At 47.6% G+C, this 15,825-nt stretch overlaps 1 protein-coding gene across 1 annotated transcript; it reads right to left on the bottom strand.

Annotated features, from left to right (window-relative positions):
* Positions 1-6,516: 6,516 nt before the first annotated feature.
* Positions 6,517-13,753, bottom strand: LOC120400463 (olfactory receptor 51G2-like). The gene is made up of 6 exons (XM_039529067.1): positions 13,485-13,753; positions 12,405-12,527; positions 11,745-11,903; positions 11,498-11,592; positions 9,073-9,245; positions 6,517-7,492 (listed from the first exon to the last, which is right to left on the bottom strand). Exons 5-6 carry the CDS (start codon positions 9,084-9,086, stop codon positions 6,517-6,519), a joined length of 990 nt encoding a protein of 329 aa, XP_039385001.1. The 5' UTR covers positions 9,087-9,245; positions 11,498-11,592; positions 11,745-11,903; positions 12,405-12,527; positions 13,485-13,753.
* Positions 13,754-15,825: the final 2,072 nt, after the last annotated feature.

Raw genomic sequence — 15,825 nt, forward strand, 5'->3', positions numbered from 1 at the left:
GTAACTTCATTGGGTGACTCCTGGTTCTTGTGAAGGGGTAAATAACACTTCCTTATGCACTTACTCCACACCACTCGTGAATTTATAGACTTCTGTCATATCTCCCCTTACTCATCATTTTTCCAAGCTGAATAGTCCCAGTCTTTTTAATCCCTCTTCATATGGAAGATGTTCCATAACCCTACAGATTTTTCTTGCCTTTCTTTTTACTTTTTCCAGTTCAAGTATATATTTTTGAGATGGGGCAAACAGAACTACCCACAGTATTCAAGATGAGGGTGTACCATGGATCTATATAGAGACAATATGACATTTTCTCTCTTGTTATCTATCCTTTTCCTAATGGTTCCCAACATGGGCACCAGATGGAGCCCACATTCGGGAAGGCTAGCCCTCGCCCGGACTCACCCCTTCTACCCAAGGCAGAACCTTCCACCCCTGCAGCCAGAGCTCAAACCCCCTCCCCACCCACAATCCTGGAGAAGCCCAGAGCCTCCTGAGCACCCTAGGCTGGAACTCTAAACACCATCCAATCCCGGAGCGGCCAAAGCCCCCACTCCGAGCCATGCTGCGCTTCCTCTCGTGAGACCCCAGGCCACCCCACAGGAAAAGCTTGTCTCCTCCAGAAGAACCTGAGTTTTTTATACGTGCCATGAAGGTTCCAGGGCAGCTGAGGAGGCAGTTGTGACAATGCCCCCATATGAGTATGATTATGACATAGTTATGATGCATTGTGTACAAAACATATCTTGTGAGGTGTCTATGGAAAAGTTATGGTTTGCAGAATATGATGATCCTAGTTGTATGCGTGTATCATTTTGTATCTGAAGTTATGAATATTGACTACGTAACTTTATTTCAAATGTAGTTGCACGTGGCTGACACTCAGTAGGTAATGTGCTTCCAGTCCAGACAGCTGGTTGTGAAGGCCCTGTTCAGGGAAATGGACCATTAGGGAAAACAATAGGCCCTAGGAGAAGCTTAGTCCCTTCCTGTTGAGCCTTCCTGAGATCGCTCCAGACACCCTATAGGTAATGGCTGCTATGATGCAGCAGGACATGCCAGGGCATGGGACCAGTCTATATGATACTAAACTCCATTTTGCTACCTGTATTTTTCCATTATATAAGGTGGAGTGTGACATCATCTGTTGGCCTCACTCCTCCACAAAATAACTCCTGGAAACACCTGAGGAACAAACACTGATCTAGGGGAAATGCTGGATCCCAGGCTAAAGGGATTTCTAGCCTGTGTATAGAAACTTGGTGGTCTGCTTGTTTCACCAGCCAGGGTGACAAACAGAGGCTGTTTGTGTCACCAACAAAGCAGTGTAAGATTGGCCAGCCCAGCAGAAGATATCTCACTCCTGATATCCACTTTCCTGGAGGTACTCAGAAATCCTCTTAGGTTAAAAACTTCCCCAAGGCACAAATCCTTTCCTTGTCCTTGGATGGTAATGCTGCCACCACCAAGTGATTTAGAGACAAAGATTCAGGAAAAGGACCATTTGAAGTTCCTATTTCCCCAAAATATCCCCCCAAGTCCCTTCACCCCCTTTCCTTGGGGGGCTTGAGAATAATATACCAACCAATAGGTTAACAAAGTGAGCACAGACCAACCCCTTTGTTTTTTAGGATGCTAAAAATCAATCAGGTTCTTAGAAGAAGAACTTTATTATAAAGAAACAAATAAAAGAATCACACCTGCAAAATCAGGATGGAAGGTAACTTTACATAGTAATAAAAGATTTAAAATGCAGAGGATTCCCCTCTAGGATCAGCTTCAAAGTACAAACAAACAAACAAACAAACAGGAATAAAACTCACTCTTAGCATAGGGAAAATTCACAAGCTAAAACAAAAGATAATCTAATGCATTTCCTTGCCATTACTTACAACTTTTGTAATCTGAGATGCTTATTTCAGGGTTTTTTTTAGGAGATATATTTCCTGCCTGGTTTCTCTCCATCCACAGAGGGAACAAACAAAGAAAGCACAAACAAAACCTCCCCCCCACCCCGATTTGAAAGTATGTTCCTTCTGGTCAGGCACCAACTAGGTTAATTGGACTGATTAACCCCTTACAGGTAAGGCAATTCAGTGCAGCTGCCCTGTGTATATTTATCACAGGAGGGATCCGAATTTTACACAGTTTGCCAGAGGAGATCTCACTAGTGTCTCGTATAAGAAAATTAAGCCTTCTCTATCTCTCCTGACACATTCTAGGCTCTCATGTGCCTTGTCCACAGCCACATCACGTCCATGGCTCACAGTCATCCTGGGACTGACTAATACACCCGGGTCTTTTGCCTCTGTTGTTTCCAACCTATCCTTAGCTATATGGACAGGGGTGTAGTGAGTAAAATTCAGGAAAATTGAGAGCTGACTTGATAACAGCATACCACGTTCACAGGGATAAAAGAACAGCTACTAACAGCTCTTTACTCTAGCAGGATAGTTATAATAAGTACCAGTGGCTGGAAACTGAAGCTAGAGAAATTAAATTTGGAAATGAGGCACACATTTTTAATGGCAAGGGGGCTTAAACAGTGGAACAAACTCCCAAGGAAGGTGATGGATTCTCCTGATATCTCCAAATCAAGTCCAGATGCCTTCCTGGAAGATACTCTTTAGATGAACAAGAATCAGAATTGTCACTGTGAAACTGTATATATGGTCTCTTTACCCTCTAAACCAGGTCCTTTCCTGTCTTTAGGGGGAATCTCACAATTTTTTTCTGCTCTTTGACCTGGGAACAACACCCCATCAATGCTAAATGCTTATCACCAAGCAGGTCCGACTGAACACCTCAGTCCCTTACCTTCGGATGCCTGTGACCAGAGCTAGAGTCAACAATAGCCTCTTTAGACTATTAGGTTTATTAGCTAATAGCACAAAGCATTAGAGAAAATGGTTTTAAAATACCAGGCAGCTGTCACACGTCTAAACTCATCTATCTCACATATCACTACAAGCTAAGTTAGACAGGCTTTGCTTTGGAGATAGAGAATCAGAACTGGCCCAACTTACATTCTTTTGGGAAGCCAAGGAGCTCTTGGGATCCAGCCTTGTTTCCCTGTGTCTCTGAGAGCATCTTCCCATCTGTTTGCCTCTTCTTTGTGGAAACAGCCTTTGCTGAAATCTGTGGAAGCTACCACAGGGCTCAGCTGTGTCCATGTTACAGGGCCAAGGTGTGTAGCTGACTTTTGCCCTCAGACTGCTTTCTCCCAGCCAGACATCTAGGATGAGGCCTATGTGGCTGTTGCTCCATTGCTTGACAGTTAAACCCATTCAGCTTCAGTAGTTTGCAAACACTGGTCCAGTGACTGTGCTGAAACTGCCAGCATCCCTGTGACACCCCTCAGAAATCCACTACCTACCCCTCACTGTTGCCCCCGAGCACTCCCACAAACAGCAAGGTGCAGGAGTCACCAGGTTTCCCAGAAGCCAACTGTCACAGGAGGCTGTGGCAAGAGGCTTTTTATACACAAATGTCAGAGGTGTTGCTCTGTGGAACCCTGACACAGCCCTGATCTTAGGGTCTCGGAGTGTCTGAGCACCTGGAATGTATTTATCCTCCTGTCACTGCTGTGAGGCAGAGGAAGTCGATTATCCACCCGTGCAGAGGCTCAGAGACAGCCCATGGCTTGCCCACGGTCACACAGCGCAAGGGAATCAAACCCAGCTATCTTGAGCAGTGACAGACCTAGCAGAAAGGGACAGGACTGTGACTGCACAACAGCTCTGCGGCTTTTTTCATAGCCCGTGGATGTTTAACCAGTGATGGGACAGTGACAGGCCAAGTGTAATGGGAAACAACATCCACATCGCTTCTCTTTATTCTGTATTAAGAGGTTTCAGAGTGGTAGCCGTGTTAGTCTGTATCAGCAAAAACAATGAGGAGACCTTGTGGCATCTTAGGGTATGTCTACACTACGGGATTATTCCAATTTTACAGAAACCATTTTTTTTAAACAGATTGTATAAAATTGAGTGCAGGCGGCCACACTAAGCACATTAATTCGGCAGTGTGCATTCCTGTACTGAGGCTAGCGTCGATTTCCGGAGCGTCCCATAGTTCCCGCAGTCTCCCCCGCCCATTGGAATTCTGGGTTGAAATCGTCAGTCAATCCTCCCTCCGTGAAAGCAACGGCAGACAATCATTTTGCGTCCTTTTCCCTGGATTTCCCTGGCAGACGCCATAGCATGGCAACCATGGAGCCCGTTTAGCCTTTTTTCACTCTCATCGTATGTGTACTGGATGCTGCTGACAGACGCGGAACTGCAGTGCTACACAGCAGCATTGACTTGCCTTTGGAAGATAACAGAGATGGTTACCAGCCCTATTGCATCGTCTGCTGCTTTGGAAATTGGCAATGACGGTTACCAGTCCTATTGTACCGTCTGCTGCTGTCATGGGTGCTACTGGCCGGCCTTGGTGAGGTCGGCAGGGGGCGCATGGACAAAAATGAGAATGACTCCCCAGGTCATTCCCTTCTTTACGTTTTGTCTAAAAGTAGAGTCAGTCCTGCCTAGAATGTGGTGCAAGCCTACTAAAGAACCAGAGAGGACAGCTGCTCTGGGTCAGAGCCCAGAAATTATGAGCTGCATGCCATTCTAGGGGGTGCCCCTGCAACAACCTCACCCATTGCTTCCCTCCTCCCACACCCCTCCTGGGCTACCGTGGCAGTTATCCCCCCATTTGTGTGATGAAGTAATAAAGAATGCATGAATAAGAAACACTGACTTTATTGAGATAAAACGGGGCAGGGGGAGGCAGCCTCCAGCTGCTATGGTATTCCAGGCAGGACTGAATCTCCATTAGACATTAAAGGAGTGGGTGGAGAGGAGCGCAGCCTCTAGCTGCTATGATATTCCAGGCAGGACTGAATCTCCAGGAGACAAAGCATTTTTGCCCAGGCGCCCCTGGCCGACCTCACCGAGGCCAGCCAGGAGCACTCATGGGATGATGATGATGGATACCAGTCATATTATACCGTCTGCCATCGGGAAGGGAAGGGAATGCTGTTGTGTAGCGCTGCAGCACCGCATCTGCCAGCAGCATCCAGTAGATGTACGGTGACATTGAAAAAAGGTGAGAAACTATTTTTTTCCCTTTTCTTTCGGGGGGGGGAGGGTGTGGGTCTGACAACATATACCGTGAACCACCCATGACAATATTTTTGACCTTTCAGGCTTTGGGAGCTCAGCCAAGAATGCAAATGGTTTTCAGAGAGTGCAGGAACTGTGGGATAGCTCGAGTCCTCAGTCCCCCCTCCCTCCCTCCGTGAGCGTCCATTTGATTCTTTGGCTTTCCATTATGCTTGTCACGCAGCACTGTGCTGAGTCCCTGCTGTGGCCTCTGTCTATCATAGCCTTGAAGATTTTTTCAAATGCTTTGAGATTTCGTATTCTGGAACAGAGCTCTGATAGAACAGACTTGTCTCCCCATACAGCGATCAGATCCAGTATCTCCCGTACGGTCTATGCTGGAGCTCTTTTTGGATTCTGGGACTTCATGGTCACCCGTGCTGATCGGCGCTCCACACTGGGCAAACAGGAAATGAAATTCAAAAGTTTGCAGGGCTTTTCCTGTCTACCTGGCCAGTGCATCCGAGTTCAGATTGCTATCCAGAGCGGTCACAATGGTGCACTGTGGGATAGCGCCCGGAGGCCAATACCATTGAATTGCGGCCACACTAACCCTAATCCAAAATGGCAATACCAATTTCAGCGCTACTCCCCTCGTCGGGGAGGATTACAGATACCGGTATTAAGAGCCCTTTATATTGATATAAAGGGCTTCGTTGTGTGGATGGGTGCAGGGTTAATTCGGTTTAACGCTGCTAAATTCAGTATAAACTCGTAGTGTAGACCAGGCCATTGAGACTAACACATGTATTTGGGCAGTAGCTTTCATGGGCTAACACCCGCTTCATCAGATGTGTGGAGTGGAACATACAGCAGGGAGGTAGAAATACACAGCATATGAAAAGATGGGAGTTGCCTTACCAAGTGGAGGGGTCAGTGCTAATGAGCTAATTCAATTAAATTGGAGATGGACTATTCTCAACAGTTGACAAGAAGGAGTGGAAATCACTTTTGTAATGCTAATTAGGCCAATGTAAAGAAGGTGATCCTTGCTAAATACTCACACCTTCTTGTCAAAGGTTTGAAATGGTCCACCTTGTTTGTATAAAGAGGAATTCTGAGGTCAGAACAGCCACCTATATGGCTCTTTATGGGCTAACATCCCACAGGTCTGCTGGCTCTCTCACTTCATAAATGCTGTGGCCTGCCTTGGTCTCCTTCCCCCAATGCCCTGTTCTCCCTCACCAACCCCTCTCCCTTTCCGCCAGGCCTTAGAACCAGTCAGAACCTCTTTCTACAGAGTGGAGATCAGTAGCTCATGTTGTCTCAGATGTAAGGTCCATGATGGAAATGGTGGCCCCGGCCATGCCCCATGTTCTTCTTCTCTCATGACACCAGCACTGGAGCTGGGTGAGGAACTGACCCTTCACATGAAGAATGCCCTGATTATCTTCGCACGAAGGTGTTTGCTTTTCACGCTGTAAACTATTGGGTTCATCAGGGGTGGGACCAGCAGTGTGATGTAGCCCAGGAGAATTTGAGTCAAGGGAGAAGAGCCCTTCCCGAATCTGTGTAACACAGACAAGCTAATATCTGGTGTGTAGAAGACAACGACAGCACAGAGGTGGGAGACGCAGGTGTTCAGGGCCCTGAGACACTCTGTGTGGGACGCGATGCTCAGCACTGTTTTAAGAATCATTACATAAGAGAGGAAGATGAGCAGTGAGTCCAATCCCATCGTTAAAACTTTAACAAACAAGCGATAGATGCTGTTGACTGTGATATCTGAACAAGCCATCTTCATGACATCCTGGTGCAGGCAGTAGGAATGGGAGAGGACATTGGCTCGACAGTATCGGAACCGTTTCAGGAGAAAGGGGAGTGGGACTACTACAGCCACCCCTCTTAGCACACACACAAATCCCATCTTGGCTATTCTCGGTGGAGTTAATATGGAAGCATATCTCAGCGGGTCACAAATTGCGATGAAGCGGTCAAAGGCCATCAACAAGAGCACAGAGGATTCAGTGCATTGAAGAAAGTGAATGAAGAAGAGCTGGGCAAAACAGGCATCGAGGCTGATTTCCCTAGAGTTAAACAAGAATATGCCTAATATTGTCGGTATGGTGGCTATCGATAAGCCAAGGTCTGTAACAGCCAACATGGAAAGGAAAATGTACATGGGCTCATGGAGGCTTGGATCTGTTTTTATAATGAACAGAATGACTGAATTTCCTACTATTGAAATGACAAACATTAAGCAGAAGGGGACAGAGATCCAGAGATGGACGTGTTCCTGCCCAGGTATCCCGGTGAGAAGGAACACTGCAAAGCTGAATTTGGTGTCATTAACAGCTGACATAATGTACTGGGCAGGTCCAAGGAGTATTGATCTTTCGTTCCTGAAAGGAAAAAGAACAGGAGACTAGATGTTATTTAGCTAGACATCTTTCTGCTCTGAGCGCAAGTCTAGAGATTCCCAGGAGCTCAAGGAATATCAGCAAAAACATAGTCTTGGATTTACACCACCGATAGGTGAGATAGTCACTGCCAGATTGCATCAGACCTGCAGTCCATCTAGCACACTATCCAGTGGCGAGTTCTAGATGTTTCAGAGGAAGGTGTTAAAAGCCATGCGATAGGCAGCTATGAGATAAACTGCTCCCAGGGAAAATTTCCCCCTGACACTCACTAATTAGATATATTTTGTGGTGTAAATCAGAAAGGTTTAGAGCCCTTCCAAGACTTTTTAACACCATCCTCACTACTGGAATTGGATTTTCTGTTTACCCATATAAACATCCAGTCCCTCTTTGAATCCTTCTAAACTCTTGGCCCCATTGATATCTTGTGTCTGGGATCTCTGCAGCCTACTTGAGCACTGTGTGATTTTACAATTGTGACCTTCACACAGACACACTTTCTGGACCCTCCACTTCTGAGTGTGGCCCATTGTATCATGACATGTATGTAAACACACGGCAAGTGCATGGAGAAAATGGTCATTGTATTTATCTGTCCTGCACTGAAGCCATTTATAAACATGTTTAATTGCCTCATTATATACATTTTTTATTTTCTCCACTCCTGAGATTCCAAATTATTCCACTGCCTCTTTGCAGTACAGGGGATAAATTCTAAGGGACAGGTTCTTAATTCCATAACAGTGACTTTAAATGTGACACTAAAGATTTACAGGTATAAATTTGATCAGAACCAGGCTGAATTAGCAAATGCTCCCAGTGATACACTCTGACCCCCAAGAATCTCTCCAAGAGAAGCGGAAGTGCTTTGCCTGGCCAGTGTTCTCTGAATACAGAGAGTTAGATCAACCTGCTGGCTTCTCTTCTTCCTCACAGGACCTGCATCCTCTCCCCATGCAATGGTCTGTAGATATCTGGCAAGGTACAAGCTGACAACAAACAGTTATTTCAACTGGGTGGGGGTGGGTTGGTGTAAAAAATGGATGAATATACAAACACTATGTTTGCATTAATATACAGTTGACTGTGCAAGTTACTTCAGCCATGCTCATGTAATAGGTGAGGGGCATAAATTACAGACAAGCACCATAACACTCCCCTTTCCTGCACCTCAGCTCCACTCTTTGCTGAAACACAGACCAGCGGTTCTGGTCTCTCAGGACTTTTTGGAAAATCTTGCACAGGTATTGCAGAGGGATTGTGTGCATGACCCTGAATGTAAGTGTTAGAAACAGCTACTGGTCAGTTACCAGCAGACAGTATCATACAACTGTTCACTGAACAAAGGGTTATTAGCACAAACCCATTGCACACAGTATGTGGAGCACTTCTGAAATACTTTCAAAAGCAAAAGCCATTAAGCAGTAAAGTTTCCACTGCTCCTTCCTGTAGAGATTCCAACAACTCCGCTGCTGGCTTTCAATATACAGGCATGTCATGAAAGTTTGGTTTGTAATATTTGTATTACAATGAAAAGTTTTGACATAACATTTACACACCTGTACACACACATAGCAACCCATTCTTTCCCCTCTGATATTCTTTCAGTGATGATTTCATAGGTTCACCCTTCATTCGGTCACTTGTCAGCAAACAAAAGGCTAGAAGCTCCTCTGTCCCTGGGTTAATAGCTGACTGGTTCTCCTCTGGTTCTGTTCTGTCAGTCTGCAGCCTGTATCCAGAGTGGTAACAGGCACTGGGGTCAGTATGGAAAATATTCGTTCCCTGAGCTCTCACTCTCTAGTACATAGTGACCTCAGCAGCTGTCATTCAGGCAGGATGATGGTTTGCAGGATGTGGATTTGAAAGTCAAATACATGAGTATTCATGGAAATTGAACTTCATTTCACTCTCTCTCTCTCTCTGACAGTCTCTGTCCTGTATTCATAAAATCCGCAGCACCCAGGAACAGCATTGGGACAGACATGGTGCTGAGCTGCCATAACGAATGCGTGTGTTAAACTGAGTCTTGGGATGTTTGCTGTATTAGTATCAGGGGCGGCTCTAGGTATTTTGCCGCCCCAAGCACAGCAGGCAGGCTGCCTTCGGCGGCTTGCCTGTGGGAGGTCCCTGGTCCCACAGATTCGGCGGCACGCCTGCGGGAGGTCCGCCGAAGCCGTGGGACCAGCGGACCCTCCACAGGCATGGCGCTGAAGGCAGCCTGCCTGCCGCCCTTGTGGCAACCGACAGAGCGCCCCCCGTGGCTTGCTGCCCCAAGCACACGCTTGGCCTGCTGGTGCCTGGAGCCGCCCCTGATAACTATATTGGATTAGCTTTTGGGATGTGTATGTTATTGGGTGAAACCAGTATGGCTCTTCATCGTTCAGAAGCAGGCTGCTGGGAAACAAGCAGGAAGGGAAGCAACAGCTCAAGAAAAGCCTTCACTCAATTACCACCCCAGGGAGGTTGAGAGACAACACTGGAGCTACAAGCTGGGAAGAGTCTATTTCTGGGCTCTAGCCACCTTACACAGCTTGTTATGCCAGCGCTGGGAGTCTGTGCAGAGCTGGGGCAGCTGTTGCTGAGAAGCTCTTCAGACTGACAGGGACAGACACTGCTGGGGAAGTCTGAAGGCCCTTGGCTTGCCTGGATCCCTGGGGAGTGGGATGGTTTGGAGGTTAGAGACAGGTACAGTCTCATGTTTGAAAATGATCGTATTCTCCCATGTTTCGCTTTATTCCTACTGTTACAGTGTTCTGGTTCCAGCAGGCTGGACTCATCTCACCACTGCTCTGAGACTCCCAGAGGGAAGAACCACAGGTGCCAAACTCACTCGGACCTGCTGGGCAGGCACAGCCAACTGCAGTGTGTGGTAGCCCAGGGCCCAGTCTGAGGGTGGGAGGATCACAGGGTAACACCCCATGAGAGGGAAGGTTACGAGGCCTGACCTCCGGCACTCGGAGACCAGACAAGGGGGAGAAATGCCAGCAGCCCTGTAACTCTGAGGCGTATCTACAGGACAGAGATTATAGAGGAAACAGAAATATGCCCTATGGGACCTGTTACTACGGAGCAATGAAGATCTGAATTCCTGCATTCATAATCGCGCCAGAGAATTAAATTGTTGAAAATGCATTTGCTGATTGAATTTCCCAGAGCACAGAGTGATATTCTGTGGGGTTTCCTCCAGGGCCGCCCAGAGGATTCCGGGGGCCCGGGGTCTTCGGCGGCGGGGGGGGGGGCCTCCTGGACCGCCGCGCCGTGCGCCGCCCGCGGCCGGGCCCCCCCCCCCGCGCCGACCCGGCGCCGCGCGCCCGCCGCCGCGCGGCGCGGCCCGGTGGCGGTGCGGGGTGGCGGGTGGGCCAGCAGGCACTCGCGGCGCGGCGGGGGCCCGGGCCGCCCCCGGCCGTACTGCCGGGCCCCGCCTGGGTCCCGCCGGGCGGCGCCGCCCGTCGTCGGGGGGGTCCTTCCCGGCCTGGGCGGGGCCGGCCTGGGGGACCCCCCCGGGAAGAAGCTCCAGGCCAGAGCTCGCGGCCCCGGCGCGCCCCGGGCCGCCCCCCCCCCGGGGAGGAGGGGGCCCCACCCCCCAAAAAACTGGGGGGGGGGGGCCCCGGGCCTGGGGGGGCCTCCCCCTCTGGGCCCCCTCTCTCCCCCCCTCTGCTGGTTTCCTCTCCCTCAGCCCCTTGCAGCACCTCTAGAAATGGGACCCCTTGAGAAATCCTGACTCCGGCCATTGGGGTTTTAACACGCTGAGATTGTTTTGAATTTCTTTGTAGCTTAAATAACTGAGTGTGCAGCATAGGCACATACAGGGGAGGAGTTCCCAAGCTACCTAGTGCTGCCTGCCCTCCAGCTCCATCACTCAATTACCCCAAAAGCCCAGTTGAGTCCTGTGCTGCGACACAGAACATCTGGAAATGTAAATAGCTAGAAGCCGTTACCCTTCACTTCACATTTTAAAGATAGCGAAACTTGCCAACATACCCAATTCCTGCTAGAAGGGGAGTTGCTGACACCAGAGGTCTTCACCCTAAATGACAAGGTGTCATCGGAGAGGTTGCACAGGCAACAGACAGTATCTGTTCAGACATGGAGGCAACTGTCTTTATGAAGCATGTCTGCACATTCCCTTGGGGCCACTTGGCCATCAGGGAACCTCAGCTGCTTGGCTTAGTGTGCACCAGCTTTAACCTTGTCACAGCCAATGGCAAACTGCAGGAGGCTAACTCACAGGGGATGTGTGATGATGCTGCCCAACTGGACTGCAGCGCCATCCTTGCTGCAAGCTCTATTCCTTAGAATCTGGGTTTGTCATCGTTGTTCCTATGGTTCTGATTAGTCACATGGCTACCTCGAGGGCGACCAAGTGGTAACGATGATGCTGTCAGAACTGTGATGTTGATAAAATAAAATAAATAATAATAATAATAGGACCAGATTTCTCCCTGGCAGCCCTTTTTCCTGCATTACAAACCCAGGGTCAGGCCAGGGAAGGGAGATTCCATAAGCTCCAGATATGGAAATTTGCCTTGAATCATTCCATGAGGGGGTTCCCTTCCCTTTTCCCTAAAGAATGAAAAGGGGGACCCAGAATCCAGGGATCCCCATAATTATGCACATACTTCAGTGATCCACTGGCAGCTAGGCTCCCCCACTCACAATCTCTGGGCCTCCACAACTGTTCTAGGACCCTCTCCAGATCCTGGATAGCACAGGTTCATCAGAGATGTGGTACCAGGGCCTATCACAGTAGCCACTGCCCGCAGGATCTGCTGAAGGGGCCTTGTACAGGGTGGCGGGGGCTGCACAGAGATGGGAAGACTGGGTAGAGTAGCAGATGGGCACAGTACCCCAGCCCTAGACTGGTCAGGAGGTTTCGACCTTTCCATACCCAGAGTGCAGCCAGAGACTCTGTCAGTGCCACCTTCATTGATGTTATGAGGAAGATGCAGATGAAAAGCCTCCAATTTCCCTTGGGGATCCAGGCAGCTGCATCTGTCCAGTACAGTGACAACTGAGGTTTCAGAGAAAAAATATCAGTTTTATATGAAAAATCACCCCAAAAAATGGATGAAGAGGAAACATTTCAATATTTTTTGTGGAAGGAAATAAATTCAATTTTCCAGCTCAGCTCTGGCTCAGTCCATGAGCATCTCTCTCATGCTACAGGTCCACACCCCTAAGCAGCAGCACTAACCCCCGCATCAACCTCCCACACTCAGCAGGCCCTGGACCTCTGCAGGGTGGCTTCACCAGCTATAACAGAGACAGCCCCTGGAAAAGGCTTGTCTGCAGCAGCCCATCCATCAGTGGAACGATTTAAGAACATAAAAGCGGCCATATTGGGTCAAACCAATGGTCCATCTAGTCTAATGTCCTGTCTTCTAACAGTGATCCAGGCAGATACTTTTGAGGAAATAAACTAAACAAGGCAATTGTCAAGTCATTCATCCCCTGTCATCTGCTCTCAGCTTCTGTCAGTCAGAGACACCTAGAGCATGGGGCTGCATCCCTGACCATCTTGGCTAATAGCCATTGATTGACCTCTCCTCCAGGAACTTATCTAGTTCTTTTTTGGACCAGTTATATTTTTGGCCTTCACAATGTCCCCTGGCAATGAATCCACAGGTTGACTGTGCATTATGTTATAAAGTACTTTCTTTCATTTGTTTTAAACCTACTTCCTATCAACTTCATTGGGTGACCCTTGGTTCTTTAGAAGGGGTAAATAACACTTCCTTTTTCACTTTTTCCACACCACTCATAATTTCATAGACCTCTATCATATTCCTCATTAGTCCTCTGTTTTCAAAGCTGAACAGTCCCAGTCCTTTTAATCTTTCTTCATATGGCAGCTATTCCATACCCCAAAACATTTTTGTGACATTTCTCTGTACTTTTTCTAGTTCAAATATATCTTTTTGAGATGGGTTGACCAGAACTGTGCACAGTATTCAAGGTGTGGGTTTACCATGGATTAGAGGCAAAATGTTATTTTCTCTCTTGTTAACTATCCCTTTTCTAATGGTTCCCAACATGAGCGATGGGTGGGGAGGCTAGCCCCTCAGCCCAACCCCTGCTGCCCAAGGCACCCCCCCCACCTCCCATGGCTGGAGCCCTGAGCTCCAACCATTCTCCCGTGGTTGAAGGAGCCCCAGGCCGATCTGGGCCCCCGCAGCTGTGCTGTGCCTCCCCTCCTGAGACCTCAAGGCACTCCTCAGGAAAAGCTTGTCTCTTTTTATATGTGCCAGGCAGGTTCCAGGGCAGCTGAGGAGGCAGTTGTGACACTGACCCCATATACATCATAGTGGTATCATTGTGATATGATTACGACATAGTTATGACGCATCTTATACAAAATGTGTCTTGTGAGGTGTCTATGGAAAAGTTATGATTTCCAAAAAATATTGATCCTATTTGTGTGCTTGTATATTTTAGTATCTGAAGTTATGAATATTGACTATGTATCTGTATTTCAAATGTAGTTACACCTGGGTGACACCCACTAGGCAAAATGCTTCCAGTCGAGTCAGCTGGTTGTGAAGGGCCGATTCAGGGTAATGGGCCATTAAGGGAAACATAGGCCCTAGGAGGAGTTTATCCCTCGCCTTGTGAGCCTTCCTGAGATCACTCCAGCCAGCCTATGGGTAATGGCTGCTGTGACTCACCAGGACATGCCAGGGCCTGGGACCAGACCACATGACACTGAACTCCATTTTGGTACCTGTGTTTTTCCACTATATAAGGTGGGGTGTGACTGTAAGCATAAGCCTAATGGGAAGAAATTGTCTCAAGTACATTGTACTCCATTTTGCTTTATACTCCATTTTGCTAGCTTTGAATTAGTAAGAAGAAATTGTAGCCTTGAGTTAGTAAGAAGAAATTGTTCTGAGTTTTTTCTTTGTTAATTGTACTAATGATTTTAATGCTTACAGTTTAGAACGTGGGTGAAGAATGTCTGTTAAGTAACTAAGAAAAGACAGCTGCTCCAGATGGTCAAGAAGGGAGTGGAGGAGTCAAGAGGCATGGAATTTCACCTGGATGGCAGATTGATGACCCTAAAGCAAAGGCAGACACCCCAAGGACAAGATAAAGAGTGGAGCCCAAGGGATGAGATAAGAAACAGCTTCAGATAATTCCCAGTAACAACCCAAATAACGTTGTTTGGAGCAACCTTGACTAAAAGGTACAATGTGACACGGCAAGGTCCAGAGACTTGTATGGGAACTTATTACTGTAAAAGAAGGGTGTGTTAAGTCTCTCAGAATACAAACTATAGACATACAAAGGGTGTATTGCCATGGCACTTTGGGTTCGTTCCGCATCAGCATCGGAGTTTCGAACATGTTCGACAGAGGCCCAGCTCCCTTCCCTCGTGTGCCATTTCAGCTGGCCACTGAAACTTACCGAGCAACATTAAGGACTGGTAACTATAAAATCCAGCTGCAGAACCTTTTGGGGTGTGTGTGTGAATGGAATCATATGCTGATTTTAATGCTTAAATTGTACTCTCAATAAATATGGTGTATTGCTTTATCCCCTTTAAAAGATTCCATGTGCATCTTATGAGCGTAACATGACATCATCTCTTGGCTGCACTCCACAAACAATAGCACTCCTGGAAACACCTGTGGAACAAAGACCGAACCGAGGGGGGGAGAGCTGGTCCCAAGCTAAAGGGATTTCTAGCCTGCATATGGAATCTTGGTGGACAGTTTGTATCATCATTCAGGGAGACAAACAGAGGCTGGCTGTCTCACCAACAAAGCAGCGTAAGATTAAGGGGCACAGCTTGGGACTTGTACGGCACATAAAAAGACCCCAAAACTTCCCTGTGCAAACCCTGCAACTGGTGTCCAGTGACTGCAGCTGTGCCAGAGGAGGCTTAACCTCTCCTGGCCTATTATATCCACCACCTTTTGTTCCCAACATTCTGTTAACTGTTTTTGACTGCTGCTGCACATTGAACAGATATTTTCACAGAACTGTACAGAATTATTACAAGCTTCCTTTTTTTTTTAGTGCTAACAGCTAATTTGGAACCATTATTGTGTATGTATAGTTGGGATTTTGTGTTTCCAATGTGCATTACTTTGCATTTATCAACAGTGAATTTCATCTGCCATTTTGTTGTCCAGTCACAAAGTTCTCTGAGATCCCTTTGTAACTCTTTGCAGTCTGCTTTGGACTTAAGTATACTGAATAATTTTGTCTCGTCTGAAATTTGGCCACCTCACTCCTTACCATTTTTCCAGATCATTTATGACTATGTTGAACAGCACTGGTCGCAGTATAGACCCCTGGGGGACACC

The sequence above is a fragment of the Mauremys reevesii genome, linkage group 1 (genome assembly GCF_016161935.1).
Source record: "Mauremys reevesii isolate NIE-2019 linkage group 1, ASM1616193v1, whole genome shotgun sequence".
NCBI lineage: Eukaryota > Metazoa > Chordata > Testudines > Geoemydidae > Mauremys > Mauremys reevesii.